Here is a 21,104-nt window from a genome sequence, read left to right on the forward strand (position 1 = left end):
TAACTGGACCAGCCACTGTGGCTATAAGAGTAGGTCAGAGGCTGGGAATTCTGTGGCGAGTATCTCATCTCCTGACTCTCCAAAGCCTGTCCATCAACAAGGCACAAGTCAGGAGTGTGATAGAATATTGTCCACTTGCCTGAATGAGTGCAGCTCCAACAACACTTAAGAAGCTCAACACCATCCAAGACAAAGCAGCCCGCTTGATTGGCACCCAATCCACCACCTTAAACATTCACTCCCTCCACCACCAACATACAGTGGCAGCAGTGTGTACCATCTACAAGATGCACTTCATCAACTCACCAAGCCTCCTTTGATAGCACTCTCCAAACCCATGACCTCTACCATCTAGAAGAACAAGAGCAGCAGACACATGGGAACACCACGAACTGCAAGTTCCCCTCCAAGTCACATCATCCTGACTTGGAACTATATCACCGTTCTGTCGCTGGGTCAAAATCCTGGAACTCTCTGCCTAACAGCACTGTGGTGTACCTACACCGAATGGACTGCAGTGGTTCAAGAAGGCGGCTCAGCACCACATTCTCAAGGGCAATTAGGGATGGGCAACAAATGCTGGCCTTGCCAGTGATGCTCCCATTCCATGAATGAATTTAAAAAACCATGGGTAATAGAAACCTCCCCCAAAGTCTGTAGATGCTGGTTCAATGAACATTTTAAGACTGAGGTCAATATTTTTTTGTTAGATATGAAGGATATAAAGCAAACATTGGTAAAAGGAGTTGAGGTACAGATCAAATGATCTAATGGCGGAACAGTGCAAGGTGCTGAATGATTTACTCCTGTTCTTATGTGGGCCAGTGGGAAGTGCTGGCCATAGATTGTGATGCCTGGAGATGCTACATCAGGAGGGCTACAGACACCTTTGAGACTGAGTGAAGAACCAGCATGAAAGAGAAAAGGAGGAGAAGGATAGATCCAATTACCCCCAGCAGCAACTACACCTTCACTTGCACCCGCTGTGGGAGAATCTGCCGGTCACGGATAGGCCTGACTAGATACCAGTGGGCCTGCAATCGATGAGTGCAACCTTCCTAAAATCTTCATCCATGAAGAAATGGCAAGAAGAAGAAGAAGAAGATGTGACCCAGTTAGGCCTTTTGAAAAAAAGAAGATTTTGTATATATTAAACACCTGTAGAAACCTGATATGTGTTTCTGTAACTGCAAAGTTTATCAGTACAGGCCAGGTACAGAATAAATCTGCATCCTCCATTCCTTCACCAATGCACCATAACTCCATTCTTGGGACGGTACTGGTACTGTTCCAGTGTCACAATGCATTCTCCACCCCAGCTATCCTGCTTGGTCTTAGATCAAAACTGCCAGTTTATTGATAACTTAGTCCTGAATGATGGATAGCTTTGTGCCGTTAGCACGTCTCCACTACAAATTGGGTTAACACTCAGGACTTTTAGAGGCAGCAGAAAGTAAAAAAGCTTTCATCCCAAGAGTCTAGACTGGATTTGAACTCAGATCCCTGATGTACAAGGACAGTGTTATAACCCAAATATTTTTTCTACTTTCCTTTTATTTCAGGTGCTGCCTGTTCTATGCTCCCCTGGAGGTTAGAATTTGGAACTACTGGTATGGAACATTGAGAACTAAAAACAATTGTTTGACTGGCAGTATTATTTTTGCAATGAGGGAAAAGAGAAAGGCCTGATCACTAAGCAAAAGTAGACGAGGAGATATATGGTTGATTCTTCAAATATTGGAAGACTGTTGTAGAGTAGAAGCAGTTCTGAAATATAAATGAGTTATTAATAGCCTGACTTGTATTTTGCTAATAGGAGGCAATGGCCTACTGTAAATTATAATTACTTGGTAACTGTTAATTGCCCCTAATTAAAGATAATAAACAAGAAGTATCCTGATTAAGAACTGTTGTAAACCCCTGATACACACTTTCACTCAGCCTCAAACATTTTATTGAGCTACAGCAAAGTGCAATAAATTTGCAGTTGAACTATCGCTTTCATGTTTACGCAGAGTAGGTTTGAACGTGTATCAGTGAGAAAGTGACAATGCATTGCGAAAGTCAGTTCCCAACTTGGATCCCAGATGCACTGAAACCTCAAGACAATTTCCAGCAGGTAGACTGGGGCTCATTTGAATTTGTACAGGGTGCAAAGATGCATTTTGAAAGTACTCAGATGGTTCAGATGACCTCCTAAAAGCTTAAAAATTTCACATTTCAATTATTTTAGTGATTAAGAAAATGGACCCTTGCCAAACATGAAAAATTAGCTATTGGCGAACAGAGCTCTGCACATGAGTCCACGCACACACTTGTAATGCTCTTTTGTCACTGACCTCAGTACAATTTCAGCAAGATGTCTCTTACAGTATAACTTCGATCTGCCTCAGTTATCAGTGTCTGGTGACAAAGCTGCAACCTAATTGAAAATAAACTCAAAAATACCCTTAAAGAGTCAGCGATAATCGTAATGACAATAAACTCAAATGTGCGTATTTGTCCAGGTTTCAGTGCACTGAGGTCTGATTTAGACCTTAGCTTGTCTTGTTCCAAAGCCATCGCTAATCTATTACAAGGCAAGTACATCTTTTCATTCAAAACTGCCTTGCTGAGATGCTGTAGCAAATACTTTGGCAGAAATCTGTTATTTCAATGAATGGTAGAAATCACAATACACAAATAAGAACTCAGTTTCTGGATGAAGTTCTGCTCACCATGATTGCCTTTCGATGTTCGCACTGGTGTAAAATGGTTTTTGGAGGTTCTAACAGGCGAGTTTTCCTTGGGCGATCCATCTATTGCCGTGATATTCTCTCTCTCGTAGTGTGGTACTGGGATTGGTCCCTGGTTTCGTAAAATGTCTGCCAAGGCCCTGTGAAATTTTACAGAAAATAAGGTTTGAAACAAAGTGCAGTGTATTTATGTCATTTGCTAATAATGTCCCAGTGTTTCTGGGTTTTTCAGACTGAATTGCTGGGATCACTATCTGCCGATTGGTTGAATAGTAAGTATTAATGTTGTGAATAGTTGAAACACCATTGTATAACTACTGGTATAGTCACTTGAAGACATCACTTTAGAACACCTTACGGCATCATCGGCAGGTATAATTCATAAAAATGTTATGCACATTTTAACCAACAGGTATCAGTGTGATATTTAGAAACTTTGCAATGCAGTGGCAGTAATGAACAATGATCAACTTGAAAATGTGGCTTTTTAAAAAAAGAAATATTTTAGAAGAATACAATTATAGAGTGACAATGATGCACCATATATAGTATACAAAGTATAATATGGATTACGCATTGCATACTTTCACCAGTGGTGCATGGTTGTGGGTGGCTTGCAGCTGGTGTAGATCAGCAAATCTCCGAGAGAAATGTGTTCCTGAAGTCAGGCCCGTCAAGTCCTTGCTGGCGCCTTTTAAGCTCTTTAACCATCCCAAATTTGGAAGCATGGAAAAGGTTTATTCCACTTTTAAGGACTTTGTTAGGAAGTAGCCTTTTTGTACCAATCAGGAACGAGTCTTTACCAGTCTTCCAACCTTAAAGAATTCAAACTTCCAAGTCTTTCAGCTCTGGAAAATGGGGAGTTGGAAGGCTGGCAGGATGGCGGGGCAGGGTAACATAGAAACATAGAAATTGGGAGCAGGAGTAGGCCATTTGACCCTTCGAGCCTGCTCTGCCATTCATTATGATCACGGCTGATCATCCAACTCAGTAGCCTGTTCCGGCTTTCGTCCCATACCCTTTGATCCCTTGAGACCCAAGAGCTATATCTAACTCCTTTTGAAAACATTCAATGTTTTGGCCTCAACTGCTTTCTGCGGTAGCGAATTCCACAGGTTCACCACTCTCTGGGTGAAGAAATTTCTCCTCATCTCAGTTCTGAAAGGTTTACCCTGTATCCTTAGACTATGACCGCTGGTTCTGGACTCCCCCACCATCAGGAACATCCTTCCTGCATCTACCCTGTCAAGTCCTGTTAGAATTTTATAGGTTTCTATGAGATCCCCCCTCACTCTTCTGACCTCCAGCGAATATAATCCTAACCGACTCAATCTCTCCTCATATGTCAGTCCCATCATCCCAGGAATCAGTCTGGTAAACCTTCGCTGCACTCCCTCTATAGCAAGAACCTCCTTCCGCAGATAAGAAGACCAAAACTGCACACAATATTCCAGATGTGGCCTCACCAAGGCCCTGTATAATTGCAGCAAGACATCCCTGCTTCTGTACTCAAATCGTCTCGCTATGAAGGCCAACATACCATTTGCCTTTTTTACTGCCTGTTGCACCTGCATGCTTACCTTCCGAGACTGGTGTACGAGAACACCCAGGTCTCGATGCATATTCCCCTCTCTTATTTTATAGCCATTCAGATAATAATCTGCCTTCCTGTTTTTGCTACCAAAGTGGACAACCTCACATTTATCCACATTATATTACATCTGCCATGCATTAGCCCACTCACTCAACTTGTCCAAATCACCCTGAAGCCTCTCTGCATCCTCCTCACAACTCACCCTCCCACCCAGTTTTGTGTCATCTGCAAATTTGGAGATATTACATTAAGTTCCCTCATCTAAAACATTAATATATATTGTGAATAGCTGGGGTCCTAGCACCGTTCCCTGCAGTATCTCACTAATCACAGCTTGCCATTCGGAAAAAGACCCATTTATCCCTACTCTTTGTTTCCTGTCCGCCAATCAATTTCCTATCCATCGCAATACACTACCCCCAATCCCATGCGCTTTAATTTTGCATGCTACTCTCTTATGTGGGACTTTGTCGAAAGCCTTCTGAAAGTCCAAATAAACCACACACACTGGCTCCCCCGCATCAACTCTACTAGTTACATCCTCGAAGAATTCTAGTAGATTTGTGAAGCATGATTTCCCTTTTGTAAATCCATGCTGACTCTGTCCAATTCTACCACTGTTCTCCAAGTGCTCTGCTATAAAATCTTTGATAATGGACTCTAGAATTTTTCCCACTATCCACGTCAGGCTGACTGGTCTATACTTCCCTGCTTTCTCTCTACCTCCCTTTTTAAATAGTGGGGTTACATTGGCTACCTTCCAATCTGTAGGAACTGTTCCAGAGTCTATAGAATCTTGGAAGATGACCACCAATGCATCCACTATTTCTAGGGCCACTTCCTTAAGTACTTGGGGATGCATACCATCAGGCCCTGGGGATATATCGGCCTTCAATCCCATCAATTTCCCCAACACCATTTCTCTACTAATACTGATTTCTTTTAGTTCCTCTCTCTCACTAAGCCCTGTGTTCCCCAACATTTCTGGTATGATCTTTATGTCCTCCTTTGTGAAGACAGAACCCAAGTATGCATTTAGTTGGTCAGCCATTTCTTTATTCCCCTTAATAAATTCCCCTGTTTCTGACTGTAAGTGACCTACATTTGTCTTCACCAGTCTTTTTCTCTTCGCATACCTATAGAAACTTTTACCGTCAGTTTTTATGTTCCCCACAAGCTTGCTCTCGTACTCTATTTTCTCTTTCTTAGGTGGTTGGTTGCGGGGGGGGAGGGTGGTGGTGGGGAGTGAGATGAAAGGGAAAGGGTGTATGAGAAAAGGAAAAAAGGGAGGGGGAGAATGGGCAAGGAGCAGTCTTATTTGTTGTGTATGGTGTCGGACACTTCAGTACAACCAATTACTGCTCTCAAAACATATACCCAGCCCACAGCTTCAAAAGGTTAGGCACCACGCATTTACTCCGTTTACTCAAGGGAGGACAGAGGAGGAGAAGATTTCCAAAGATGTACAGTTGTGTAGTATCCACTTCCTACTTGACCCGTCATGAGTTTCATTTGGTTGGGTGGGTTACTGTATGCTTCTTCACTTTGCTCTTTCTTTTTAATCAAACTTGAGTCCGTGCTACTGCTGAATTCTATCTTGTGTCAAAGCAATGTTGTGTGAGTCTGTATACCTCTTCACCTTCATTATCACCTCATGCATTAATTTTCCACTTTAAAATACTTTCACGTGTTCTGTCAGTTGCTCACCGTGATTCCACTTTGCCTTTTATATTCCATGAGTAAAACCAATTATAGCAATAAAGCAATTCTCCTTATCACCAGTACTATTGTTTTAAATCTTCTGGCAACTATGTACATACATTCCAATTTAAAACATGTGTTTATATATTTTTAATTGAATTTAAAAAATGCAGTATTCCAAAACACAATAGGTTTGCTTTTTATTTGAGCAGGTCAGCAGCTGCTGATACATCATTTGTTGACAGGAAACATAACCCTGAAAGCTTATATCTCCAGGTTGTTGGTTCAATAGAATTTAACACAAGTAATGCGTGAAGTATTTTTCTAGACAACTGATGCAAAAAATCTACTTCTATGCAACATGAGAAAAATAATTGTTACGGATTCCGAGTAGCCATTTAATAATTGTGATTTAAAACAGCACTGTTACACATAACTTGATCTGTTAAGAAAGTTGGGCAAAACTTTGTATGCCGCATTGTTCTGTTCTCCTTTCGTGCTTTGGGTCTTTATTAAGATCACCCAGTGGAACTTGCACTAGCTGGCATTGGAAGATAAATGGAATCTATCCTTTCTTTTCATTTATTATATGTAGGTTAAATTTCCTGCCCAATTTACAGCTGGTTTCAGATCCAATCTTTCTCACCTTCTACACCCTTTTATACTAATCTATCCAGTGTGTAATTGATACAATACACCACCACAGTCGTCACTGACCTCATCTCCTCTAGAGATCGTTCCTCCACAGCCTCCAACCTCAAAGTCCCCCAACCACTAACAGCCCGCTTCTACCTCCTTCCCAAAATCCACAAACACGACTGCCCTGGTAGATCCATTGTTTCAGCCTGTTCCTGCTGCACTGGACTAATTTCTTCCTATCTTGAATCTTTTTTCTCCCATTGTCCAGTCTCTTCCCACCTACTTCCATGACTCTTCCAATGTCCTTTCCCTGCTCTTGCCCTGAACAGGAAAATGTAATTGACTTTGCTTCCAAGTTCGACCCTTCTTTCATCTTCATCCATCTCTGACTCTTCCCTTCTCTTCCTTGATCTATCTGTCTCCATTTCTGTGGATAGGCTATCAACCAATATTAAGTATAAGCCCACAGCTACCTTTACTACAATTCCTCACAGCCTCTTTCTGTTGTGATCCACTTTAACAGTCTGAGTACTTCACACATCATCAAAAGAAATGACATCAACAAGCACATGATAGCTCAGTTGGAATTATGTTAGTCATCTAGTCACACAAGTATTATAGAGCTCTCTTGTAAACCATTACTTAATAATAAAGAACCCACTGATTACATTTCAACTCAGATTGTTTAGTACCTTATTGCTGAAGAAGGCAATAACACAAGTTTCCGATAAGGATTCTATTCCATTCTCTCAGTTTCTCCCCTCCGTTGCATCTGTTCAGACGATGTAACCTTCCATATGAACGCTTCAGTTATGTCTTCCTTTTTCCTCAACCGAAGATTCGCCCCCACCGAGGCTGACAGGGCCTTTGTCCAGGTCCGTTCTATTTCACACACTTCTGCTCTCACCCCTTATCCTCCTTCCCATAACTACTTATTCAATGGACCATCCTCCACCATTTCCAACACCTCCAGCATAATGCCACCATTAAACATATCTTCCCCTCCCCTCTCCTTTCAGCATTCCAAAGGGACTGTTCCCTCTGCAACACCCTGATGCACTCCTCAGTCATCCCCAACACCACCTCGCTTTCCTAGGGCACCTTTCCATGCAAATGCAGGCGATGCAACACCTGCCCCTTTGCCTCCTCCCTTCTAATCATCCAAGGCCCCAAACACTCCTTCCTGATGAAACAGCGATTTACTGGTACTTCTTTCCATTTACGATATTGTATTTACTGCTCAGGTGGGGAGACCAAAGACAGACTGGGTGATCACTTTGCAGAACACCTCCCTTCAGTCCTCAAGCATGACTCCGAGCTCCCAGTTGCCTGTCATTTTAATTCTCCGCCTTGGGGATGCTCGCTGTTGATTGCACCATTCATGACTCCTCAGGTACTGAAGCAGTCTGTGTAGAAATGCAGCAAGACCTGGACAATATCCAGGCTTGGGCTGATAAATGGTAAATAACATTCACACCACACAAGTGCCAGGCAATGACTATTTCAAACAAGAGAGAACCTAACCATCTCCCCTTGACATTCAAGGGCATTACAATCGCTGAATCCCCCACTATCAACATCCTAGGGCTTACCATTGACCAGAAACTGAACTGGAGTAGCCACATAAACACCATGGCTACAAGAGCAGGTCAGAGGCTAGGAATCCTGTGGCGAGTAACTCACCTTCTGACTCCCCAAAGCCTGTCCACCATCTACAAGGCACAAGTTAGGAGTGTGATGGAATACTCACCACTTGCCTGGATGGGTGCAGCTCCAACAACACTCAAGAAGCTTGACACCATCCAGGACAAAGCAGCCGCTTGATTGGCACGTCATTGACAACCATTCACTCCCTCCACCACCGATGCACAGTGGCAGCAGTGTGTACCATCTACAAGATGCACTGCAGTAACTCCCTGTGGCCGCTTACACGGCACTTTCCAAACCGGCCACCGCTACTACCTAGAAAGGCAAGAGTAGCAGATGCATGGGAACACCACCATCTGCAAGTTCCCCTCCAAGCCACACACCATCCTGACTTGGGACTATATCGCTGTTCCTTAACTGTTGCTGGGTCAAAACCCTGGAACTCCCTTCCTAACAGCACTGTGGGTGTACCTACCCCACATGGACAGCAGTGGTTCAAGAAGGCAATTCACCACCACCTTCACAAGGGCAATTAGGGATGGACAATAAATGCTGTCCTAGCCAGAGCTGCCACATCCTTTGAATAAAAAAAAGTTGCAATTACTCAGACTAACTTGTTGAAGTGCTTCCGTTTGTCTCCTGCCCTTTCCAACTTCCCCTCCCTGCCCTCCCATTTCCATATTTGGTATATTCCTGACTGGGAGAAGGAGAATTCTCTCATCTCTCCTTTTCAAGTTGTCAGAATTATTTATTTTTCATGCTTGTAGAATTGATAGTCAGTTCCTTCTATGCTTTCGAGTCTTGCTTGCTTCTTCTTCCTATTGTTCGTTGGGATCTCACATTGACACATGCTCTCTCATGAAAGGCACAATGTAAATGTAAGTCTTTCTTCCTTTTCTCTTTTGTTCTCTGTTGTAAGTGCATCCTTTGCCCTGTGTGCATCATAGGCACATGATTGACCTTATGAAAGGGGATGAAGAATAATAAACAGGAGTTTCTGCTATTTGCAGTCTCAGCTTCCCTTCCTGGGAAAGCAGTAGTTTTCAAGACATGTCATTGCTTCTGGGAGAAGGTAAATATTTCCTTATGATCTCCAGCAGAAGTGGTCATTAGTTCGTTAAGCAACCAAGATAAATAGATAAATAGATTTATGCAATGTCTTTTGAGTTTGCCAGAAGATTTTCTGTTAAATGCAATGGTGGGTTTTTCTTATCACTTTTGTTACTGGACAGAAATTTACAATGCAACCCATCTTAGTACTTGGCATTTGCTTTTGACTCCTTTGCCTCCTTTGCAAACATTCCTCAAACCTAACTACTATTCACTAGACATGCTCCTTGTGTTCTCAACTGATCTGATCTTCCCTGCTCACCTTGTCAATGAACTGAAAGGTACAGAAAGATGCAAAGTGCTGTCATTGGATGAAGAATCTATTATTCTTCAAACCACTTTATTTTGCAAGGTATTTCTCTCTTCACCAATAGTGTTTCCACATTCCTAGTTTCCACATTCATTCTAGATATGTTGCTGAGTGGCATCTGTCCAAACTCAACAGCACTTAGTATAACTTTATAATTTATCAGCTCCTATTCATTTTACAGTCATCATGAAGCATGTAGGTAAGATAAACAGAATCTTGCAGCTCCTCTTGCTGTCAGTATTCCATCACTCTCATATTCACCTCTCTGTCAGATTGCCAAACCTTAAAACTGCCAGAATCACCCCTTTCCACACCTCACATTAGTTTCCCTTGCTTGTTCAGTCAAATACAATATGACTTCACCTATCCAGGCTTTAATCATGTTTAAGATTGGCTCTGATATGTTGGTGATTTGGAATTATATTTACAGGAAAACATCATTGAACCTTCAAAGATTTAAATTCCCCTGTGCTCTACCCCTGCATCACCCTTTCTTTATCATCAATTCATTTCTGCTGCCTCATTCTTGGTTATTTAAATGAACATAAACATGGATGATAGTAGTATGAAGGGTATGTAGGTAGTTTGATCCTAGAGTAGGTTAAAGGTTAGGCACAACATCGTGGGCCGAAGGGCCTGTACTGTGCTGTACTGTTCTATGTTCTATGTTCTAAACATAATCCTTTTCAAAAAATAAAAAGATGAAGAATTGTTAATGTGTCTTACCTAACACTTTTTCATGGCAAACATTCAGTATACTATACAGAGATGTTCGATCTCGAGATTTAGGGAAATCACATTATAATGCTCATCTAAAAGAGAAAACCTGAATGGTAGGATAAACAGGAAACATCACAGGACTTCACCTGGACGTATCTTAAGAGGAGAATCTGTGTGTGCTGACAGGTCTTGTCAGGGTAGGACCTGGGAGGTTAAATATGTGTAGCAGAGTGGAAGAATTATGGAGTTATTTCAAAAAGGTGAGTTTGAATGCAATGTGTACTCATGCAAAGCAAAGGTACCAAGCTCAAAGGGACTCCTGCCTATTTGAACAGGACTACCACATAGCTCAAAGAAGCAAGTTCCGAGTGGATGATTTATCTCGGCCTCCTCCTGAGGTCCCCAACATCACAGAAGCTAGTCTTCATCCAATTTGATTGACCACACCTGATATCAAGAAACAGCTGAAGGGACTCAATACAGCAAAGGTTGTGGGCCCTGACAATATCCCAGCTGAAAACCTGTCCTCCAGATGTAGCTGTGTCCCTAGCCAAGCTGTTCCAGTACAGCTACGACACTGGCATCTACCCAACAATGTGGAAAATGAGGTATGTCCTGTCCACAAAAAGCAGGACAAATCCAACCTAGCCAATCACCGCTCCATCAGTGTACTCTCAATCTTATCAACAAGGTGATGGAAAGTGTCGTCGACAGTGCTATCTAGCGGCACTTATTCAGCAATAACCTGCTCACCGATGCTCAGTTTGGATTCCGTCAGGGCCACTCAGCTCCAGAGAACATTACAGCCTTAGTTCAAATATGGACAAAAGAGCTTAATTCAAGGGGTGAGGTGAGAGTGAATGCCCTTGACATTAAGGCAGCACTTGACCGAGTATGGCATCAACGAGCCCTCACAAAATTGAAGTCAATGGGAAACAGGAGGGAAACTCTCCACTGGTTGGAGTCATACCGAGCACAAAGGAAGATGGTTGTGGTTGTTGGTGGCCAATCATCTCAGCCCCAGAACATTGCTGCAGGAGTTCTTCGGGGTAGTGTCCTAGGCCCTACCATCTTTAGCTGCTTCATCACTGACCTCCCCTCCAACCTAAGGTCAAGAGTGGGGATGTTCGCGGATGATTGCACAGCATTCAGTAACATTCGCGACTCAGATAATGAAGCAGTCTGTGCCCCCATGCAGCAAGACCTGGATAACATTCAGGCTTGGGCTGGTAAGTGGCAAGTAACATTAACGCCACACCTGGCAATGACAATCTCCAGCAGGAAATAATCTAACCACCTCCCCTTGACTTTCAACTGCATTACGATCACTGAATCCCCCACCATCAACATCCTGAGGGGTTACAACTGACCAGAAACTTAACTGGACCAAGCATATAAATAATGTGGCTACAAGAGCAGGTCAGTGGCTGGGAATTCTGTGGTGAGTAACCCACCTCCTGACTCCCCATAGCCTGTCCACCAACTACAAGGCACATGTCAGGAGAGTGTGAAATACTCCCCACTTGCCTGGATGGGTGCATCTCCAACAACACTCAAGAAGCTTGACACCATCCAACCTGCTTGTTTGGCACCCCACCTTGAACATTCACTACCTCCACCATTGCCGCACAGTGGCAGCAGTGTGTACCATATAGAAGATGCATTGCCGCAACTTGCCAAGGCTCCATCAACAGCGCCTTCCAAAATTCGACCTCCATCACCTAGAAAAACAAGTGCATCAGGCACATGAGAACACCACCACCTGCAAGTTCCTCTCCAAGTCACACACCATCCTGACTCGCAAATATTTCAATGTTCCTTCACCGTCACTGTGTCAAAATCCTAGAACTCGCTCCCTAACAACACTCTGTACCTACACCACATGGACTGCAGCAGTTCAAGAAGGGGGCTCGCCACCATCTTCTCAAAGACAATTAGGGATGGGCAATAAATTCTAGCCTACCCAGTGATGCCCACATCCCAAGAACGAATAGATAAAAAATTCTAAGTCCATGAAGAAAAAAGGCACAGCATGAAGCCAGATTCAGTACCAAAAGGTATAGTTAAGGTATAAAAAGTGCATCAAAATTACATGGAAAAGTTCTAAATTGAGTATGGCAATAGATTTGAAGGCTAATAATAAAAAATTCTTTAGTTATATTAGAAAAGGGTGGAGTGGTGGTTGAAATTGGGTTCAGGTGGGGTTATAACAACTGATGCAACACAGGCTACAAAATTGCTAAGTACATTTTTTGCCTCAGTCTTTACCAAGGAGGAGACAGTTTACTTTTTTGATCTGGAAAGGGAATTAGAGGGTGTTGTAGAGGTAAGTTGCGACACTATTCACATTCCTCCCAGCATGATTGCCAAACATTCTCAACAACCGTAAGTAAATGAATCTCAGGGACTGGATAAGTGGCAGCAGAGGATCCTTAAGTAATTAAGGGAGGAAATTGCAGGAACTCTGGCACAAATCTTCCATAAATCACTGAATACTGGAGAAGTGCCTGGGGGCTGGAGAACGGCAGATGTTACTCATTTTTTTCAAAAGGTAGCAAAAGTGATCCAGGAAAATACAATCTAGTGTATTTGACATCCACTGTGGGTAAAGTTATAGAAACCTTTATTAAAGATAAAATTGAGTATCTAGATAGAAATAAAGCCATAAAATGAACTAATCTGAGTTAATGAAGAGAAAGTCTTGCGAATCTAACTTTGGTTTGATTTGAGGATGTGACATCTAACACTTTAGGGATAAGGCAGTGGATGCGGTATACTTGGATTTCAGTAAGGATTTTGATATTGTTCCACTGGAGAGTCTGGTACTAAAAATAAAGAAATCAGGAATCAGTAGAAATATTTTACAATGGTTGACTAATAGAACCTAGAGGGTGGTGATACAGGGACTGTCACCAACCTGGGAGAATGATAATAGTGAGGTCCCAGAGGGGCCTATTTTGGAATGTCTTTCGTTTAAAAGCTTCAGAAATGATCTGGAACTAGGGGCTGAGTTTTACCTTGGGCTTCGGGACCTCAACTTCAGGACCAAATGGGGTCCCGAGTCTGCACTTGCCGGCAGTGGGACCGGCTCAGCGATTTTCCTGGAGGCGACTTCCTAAGCAGCTGTCTCCAGGCCCACCATCCAATTAAAGATTGCAGGACGACTCTTGATGCTGCTGGCCCAATCAGAAGGGAGAAGTGGGTGCTGCTGAGACACGTCAGGGATCAAGAGGTCACCTCAACCTGGAGGTGCCCTTGCACAGGTAAGTATAATTTAAAATTCAGGATGGTTGCAGGCAAAAGGGCCCGCTGACTGAAGGAAATGCCCTCCGGTGGAATTATTGGGGCCACAGGGGCTGCTTTTCCTGCCCGCAGCCCCCTTTAAGGGGTATGGAGTCTCTGGCTCTAATGGTCCCCTTGGATGCCACAGGGAGGTCGCCTCCATGAAGCTGGCAGCCTTTCCACGTGGTGGGGGCTTCCCCACCAGTGGCCCTGCTTAATGGCTCCTAATAGGGTCCTTTATTGTGCAAATCCGCTGCCCGCCTCTGTTGAGCGAGCAGCTGATTCGCACCTTGGCTCGCCTCCTGTCCACCCCTGGGAAATTTCCCCAGGGGTGGGACTGCATCAGGGAGCCATCCAAACATGGCTGCCAGCTAATCTACTGGCCCTCCCGCCTCCGTTCCTGCCACCCGGGGCAGCTAAAAGTCAGGCCAATGAGTTGTGAGCAGCACAATGGCTAAATTTGTAGATAATGCCAAGCTAATGAAGGTGGTAGACTTCAAAGCTGAACAGGATAAGTTACAGGAGGATCTGAACATATTTGGGAATTGGATGGACAGCTGGGAGATGAAATTCATTGTAGAGAAATGCAAAGTGCTTCATAGTGGAACAAAAGCTCCAGGAAAATACTATTACTTAAGTGGAAAGAAAATATGTGTGTGGGAAAATGAAAGAGATCTGGAGACCTTGATTGACAATAAATTGAAGCTATCATAACAATGCTCAGTAGCAATGAGTAAAGTAAATCAGATTTTGGAATGTATTAAAAGGTCAGTATTGAGTTGGAATAGTAATGATCCTACTGCTTTATAAATCATTGGTGCAACCGCACTACAATACTACATACAAATCTGGTCGCAATAGTACAAAAAAACATTTAAAACTATTGAACGGATGCAGATGAGAGCAATAAGAATTAATGGGGTGGTTGGAGAGATTGAATTAGGAGGGGCAATTATGTAAATTGGGCATGTGCTCACTGGAAAACAGAAGATTGATAGGTGATATGATTGCAGTTTTTAGCAAACTAAAGGAACAAGATCATGTAGACCATGACAAGATATTTAAGTTTCCAGAACAATAGAACCAGAGGACATGGCCTGTGCTTGAAGGGCGGTAAATTTAAAACTAATCTGTGGAAACATTAGCCGGGATTTTGTGTTGGAGGTGGGTTTCCCAGTGCCAGGTCAAAAATATGGGGGAAAGCCCGCCTCTGCCTTTTTGTGCCCCCCCCACCTCACCTCTCCCAAACCCCACCCCACCCCCGGAGCAATCCTTCAGTCTTTTTAAAATTAAGTTTCACGATCCTGGATCCCCATCTGTTTAAAGATGAGGATCCTGCCTCGAAAATCTGCTAACCAATCAGAAGCCGGAATGGTGGTTACCGCCAGTAGCACAGAGGCCTTGGACCCACGCCCAGCGCTGAAACCCTGTACCTCAGGTAAATGAGGTGGGATCACCAGGGTCAGTCTGGAAGGCCCCGGCAAGGTGGGTGTGGTCGTGCAGTCCAGGGGAGGGGTGTCCCGGGGCTGGGAGATAAAGTGGTTCCTGGCAGGGGTCCTCCGTAGGCCACAGATTGCCCACGGAGGAGGGACCCCCTCTCCAAGCCCGCAGGGAGTGTGCCTCGTGTTACAAGGTGCCCTCCGTGCGTGGTGGAGGCACCCCCTGCCGCTGGTAAGATCCCAGCGGCAGCGAGAAGATACCCTTAATTGGCCATTAATAGGCCACTTAAAGGCCTCAAATGGCCTCTGGACGGGTAGGCTGTCATCGACCTATCCCACCCCTGGGACGATCGATTGGTGACAGGGGCAACAGGCCTTCTGCCCCCCACCACAGTTCTCCATTCCTCCTATCTCCTCCACCTCCAATCCCGACTCGGCAGGCCTATAAAATCCAGTCCATTGTTTCAGTGAGCAAGTGCGAAATCTCTACGGAACAGGCTCCCTAGGAAGTAGATAGTATCGATTCTTTTAAATGCAAATAAGATTGATTTTTAGAAAATAATTCAGGAATACAGTATATGAGGGGTTTGAGACATGGCATTTAGAAAATGTAGCACGTGTGAGAAGAACAGGTGATGTTGGAACTATGGATTCCAAAGTTCTCTGCCACTGGGGGTTTCCTCGCCTCATGTCTGGGTGTGTTATAGACTAATTGATAGAAATTGCTTATCATAATTAGTTAATAACTCCATTGCCGTTGAATAGTTTGACTATGCGGATAATAAAAGGTGAACTAAATGGATTATGGTCTTTCCTCATAAGAACAAAAGAAATAGGAGTCAGCTATTTGGAACCTTATTGAATGCTTTATGAAAATCCAAATACACTACATCCACTCATTCCCCCTTATCTACCCTGCTAGTTACAACCTCAAAAAACTCTAACAGATTTGCCAAACATGATTTCCCTTTCCTAAGTCCGTGTTCATTCTGCACAATCAGATTACAATTTTCTAAGTGCCCTGTTATCGCATCCCTAATAATAGATTCCAGCATTTTCCCGACTACTGATGTCGGGATCATCAGTAATCCAATGTTTAGTTTAGTTTAGAGATACAGCAATGAAACAGGCCCTTCGGCCCACCGAGTCTGTGCCGACCATCAACCACCCATTTTATACTAATCCTACACTAATCCCATATTCCTACCACTTCTCCACCTGTCCCTATATTTCCCTACCACCTACCTATATTAGGGGCAATTTATAATGGCCAATTTACCTACCAACCTGCAAGTCTTTTGGCTTGTGGGAGGAAACCGGAGCACCCGGAGGAAACCCACGCAGACACAGGGAGAACTTGCAAACTCCACACAGGCAGTACCCAGAATTGAACCCGGGTCGCTGGAGCTGTAAGGCTGCGGTGCTAACCACTGCGCCACTGTGCTGCCCCTGTTCTGCTGCTGAAGTGGTCAGCACTATTACACAGTCAGAAGGAAGTCAGAATCACTGGTGAGACATTTACTTGTCTGCTGCGCAGAATTAAAAGGTTAGCACAATGGATGATGCATCAATGCAAACCGAAGATTTATTACAACTGCCAAAGATCTAACATTGTGTTATTTTGTGGGCCCAAAATATGTTGGTCAGTAAGGATATACAAGCTTTTTAAAATTGTATATAAGAAAAATAAAAAGCTTTACTGAAACGAACAATCAGGGTACCCATGAGGCGCTGCAATCACCATTTTACCATAACATTTATTAATGATTGCGGGTATGAGTAGGGTAACCATTCATAAACCCCATCTGGCCAGAACCAAACGTGGAGTACTTTGAGACTGAAACTCCTTTTTAGATTTGTTAGGAAATGTTATTTCAATTTGCAGACTGCCTCAAAGAGACAGCGGCTAGAATTTTACGTCAGGGAGGAGGCCCCGCCCATCGGCCAAAAAGTCAGGGGCGAGCCCGCCTCCGCTGGGCCTGGAAGCCACACCGTGATTTTACATGGTCTCGGCCCTTAATTGGCCTCAGGCATGACTTCCACCCCTCTGAGGCAGGAAGTCCCACCTCCAAGAGCTGCCGGCCAATCAGCAAGCCAGCAGCTCTTCAGTCCAAGCAGTACCACTGGGAGTGGTGGCCACTGCTGGGAATGCACCCAGCGAGAGGAGCAGCAATGGAGGAGGCTCCGAAATTGAGGAAAGTGTTGGGGCCTCACCGAGGACTATTGGCTGGGCCCCGGCAACGCTGCAGGGTTTGGTCGGTGTGGTGGGGGGTCCCTCCGTGCAGCACAGGGTATCTGATAAGGAGGGCACTCCCAGCCCACAAGAAGGCCGCTAGGTTTTAATGAGTGGCTTCCTGAGGTGCTGAGCTGCCCGTCCACTGCTGGTAATATACCAGCGGCGGCAGAAGTAGGCTCTTAAGTGGCAATTAATTGGTCACTTAAGGGTCTTAATTGGCCTGGGGCAGGCAGGCCATTTGTTAACTCCCCGCCACTTGTAAAATTGCAGCAGGGGCAGGAAGGTGACGGGAACGGCCACCCACTTAATTTTACACCATCCCCACATCCAGCCCGCTCCTGCGGGAGTCGTAAAATTACAGCCAGCGTCTTCATTGTAAAGCGTTAAAGCTTGCCAATTTTCTGATTTTGCCAAACACCCGGTGCACTGGGGCAATTTGTGAGAAAACATGTCACGCTGTCATTCGCCCCTCGCACGTTGTGGATGATTTCAGCTTTCAGGCGGCTGACCAGCGCAGCGCAATACCAGGTAGCCTGTATCAACAGTGAAGAGGCTGGAGCCATTTTGAAGCTCTAGGGCTCATTTAAATAGAGCCAGTGAGCTGCTGGCATCAAAGAGGTGGCCTGTTGCATCTTGTTGGATTCAGGCTGGCATTAGCAGACAGCAAGGGAAGTCCAGGAGGGTAGGATAGTGATGACTGGAGAGGGCGTTGGGGGAACCCATGGGCAGCAGTGGCCCAGATTATTTTAATTTCCTTCTGGCCCACAACAGTCATTTAAAACTTACCTTTCTCAGCGCCGCATCGATTCTATCACCAATGAAACTGATCGAAGCGTGCACAGCGCATGCTCCAACCAGTTCTATTCCAAAATGGCAACTGAGATCCTTCATAATTATAATTACAGGACTCTGATTTTCCTATTCCAAGAGGCCTACCATCTGAAACAGGCTTCAGCTGGGTAATAAGTTTTCCAACTGCATTTTGAGGCCGTTCCCACCCTGTTAATTGCTGATTTTGGCAAGTTACAATTGATTCCATCATGTGAATGTAGTGGGTGGAAATTTATGCTCTCCCCCGCAGACGGTTTGCAGATGGGGAGAGGATAAAATTGGGCAGAATAGTAGTGGGGCGGGGACTCCGCCAACATTCTGCCTCTACCGAAATTTAGTCCAGGGCGGGAAGGCCAGTGAACAGCTTTCCTGCCCCACCGCCAATTAAGGCCCTTAACTGGGTAATTAATTCCTTATTAAGGGCCAATTCCCGTTGCAGCCGCAATTAGCTGTGTGGCAAGTGGCTCTGTCGCCATATGGTGATGTCATGGCACAAAAAAACCATGCGGGGGTTGGCGGGGGGGTCACTCTTTCAAAGGCACTTCATGCCTGATCAAAGTGCCCGCTTTGGGAAGTGGGGGGGCCCTGCTGAGGGCTGTCAAGTTAAGTGCCAGATTGTCACTAGATTTGGCAGGCCTTCTGAACAAGAGGCGATGTGGGGATCTCAGCATCGGTTTTCCCCGACATCGAGATTCCCGCCATCAGCATAACATTTCACTGAGTGTTCTAGTGGTTCTTCCTCGCCAGCAAAAAAAGGCAGAACTGCCTAAAAATACTTGCGAGGCCAGTAATTATCCTCGAAGTCTAAAACAGAGGTCACACAACAATTGTGTTTTCTCGGAGGGGATCACTATGTGCAGGGTATCACAAATGCAGAAATAATTGTTTGTAGAATATTGCTGGTAATTAAATGTTGCCAGTTGTCAATAACATTGGTTAATATTGCATGACTCCCAACAGGTACACAAGCATTGACAGCAGCCAAACTCCCAAAGTGTACACACTTCATTATACCTGTTATTCTTCAACATTTCTTGGTAATGTCATTATTTTGGGGTTTGATCAGCATGATAAAAGTCAGCAAAAGCCAAACCCCTTCTCCCCGCAACACTTCCCCCGCACCCACCCCAACCCCAACCCTAACCCCACCACCTCCACTTCTACCCAAGTCCAATTGCTAATGCATTGGGCCAGGTCATGCTCTCCTCTCTTCATTGAGGCAGTGATTGCCAGGTCCCTCTACATTGCAGGCAGGAATTCTTGTGAGAGCAGGAGCTCACAATACACAGAGCCCTGGCAAGCCTCCACCCAAGCTTTAGGAGCAGGATAGATAGAAGCAAGCAACCAGGCCTAGTACACCACCAGGAAGTCTCAGGTCAGGAGGAGGAGCAAATTAAAGCAAATGAAGGGAACAACTGGATGTTAATTGAAAGGAATCAAATATATGGCAGTTGAAGGGAACAAATGGATGGCATTGAAAGGGATAAAATGGATAGTAATTGAAGGGGAAGTGGGCAAAACACAGCATGGACTCTTTCAAAGTAGAAAGTACCACCTTGAACTGTGACAGTGGAAGAAAATACAAGCTTTACTGGGTTGGAGAGGATGAAGAGTGCCAGGTTAAATTGATAACCAGAAGGAGAAGAGTGTCAGTATGAACTAAAGGGGTGGATGGGATACAGTGACTTTGTTAATTGGGTATAGAAGGGATAGAGTGAGCTAGAATTGCAGGGGATTGGATGTGGGGCAATGTCTGTTGAGATAATTTCGAGCAAAGTTATGGACTGATTGAAAATCCAAATGCCAGTTAGATTAAAAATCTTAATAATTGTGAAATATAATATTGAAAATAATGAACCAGAATGCATTGTGTAAATTTCAAAATCTTCTAGGGAAGTATAGCCTGGACCCTTCAGAGTTTCAGCATGAATTTTCTGACTTCTTCATTTGGATTCCCCCTTCCATCATTCACATCTTTTTATTTTTTCCATCCTGCAAGACAAGTGAAGGAATGTTGCCTAAAACTCCCACATGAAAGACAGGTTTCATTAAAACTGTGCAATCAGGAAAATCCTCCTGGGCTCTATATTAATTTCTGAAATCTGGCTGCTAAGTAGGCAAGCAATTATTTTTAATTTATTTACTGAAGAAAACTTTTCTATGTGATTTCAAATATAATTCCAGAAATAAAGGGCTGAATTTGACAGAGCCCGAACGCTGGGGGTCGTGGCAGGGGGAACCGGAAAATGCCTCTGGGGAGGGCCCGGCCCAAAATTGCCGGTGGTAGCGAGGCCTTGTGGTGGCCCTCCCCGCCGCTCGGCAACAGGACCGCCATTTAAATAATTAAATAAATTAAAAGCAATGAATTAATTATGTTTACGTTCCCGCCATCAGCCCCAGTGCGATCCTTGTGCTGCTGGCTGGCACTCCCACGCCTTCGGATCCCCATCCGGGGAAATGAGGTGGAACACTGGTTAGGAGGGGGGATGGAGGTAAGTTTCTCAGTGCGGGAGGATGGAGGGGAACGGGGTCAAAGTAGCATCATTGGTGTAGGGGATGTTGGGAAGGGTTTTAGGTTAAAGTTTATGCATTTGGGGGTGGAAGGTCAAGTGGACAAGGTAAGTGTTTTTTGGGGGGAGAGGGCAAGTAATTAATTTTATGATTATTGGCGGGGGTGGGAGAGGGACAAAATAAATGTAATTTTTTTTCTCTCACTGTTTCTTTAAATATTTAAATGTAATGGTAGGGCTCAAAGCTCTTTGAAAATGGTGTCAGTGCCTAAAGTCACTAGGCCGCTGTAACTAATTGTTTTCACATGTTACTCCACTCTTGAATTGACAATTCTTTGGGAGCTGTGTCC

General features: G+C 44.3%; 1 protein-coding gene across 6 annotated transcripts in view; it reads right to left on the reverse strand.

The window, feature by feature from the left end:
- LOC137384245 (protein shisa-6-like) overlaps window positions 1-21,104 on the reverse strand; it is a 798,965-nt gene that overhangs the window by 739,904 nt on the left and 37,957 nt on the right. For all 6 annotated transcript variants that reach the window (XM_068057981.1, XM_068057984.1, XM_068057985.1 and 3 more), the window contains one exon: window positions 2,718-2,875. In XM_068057981.1, the coding sequence (XP_067914082.1) occupies window positions 2,718-2,875 (158 nt within the window). The remainder of the gene's footprint in view (window positions 1-2,717; window positions 2,876-21,104) is intronic.

The sequence above is a fragment of the Heterodontus francisci genome, chromosome 26, assembly GCF_036365525.1.
Source record: "Heterodontus francisci isolate sHetFra1 chromosome 26, sHetFra1.hap1, whole genome shotgun sequence".
Taxonomy (NCBI): domain Eukaryota; kingdom Metazoa; phylum Chordata; class Chondrichthyes; order Heterodontiformes; family Heterodontidae; genus Heterodontus; species Heterodontus francisci.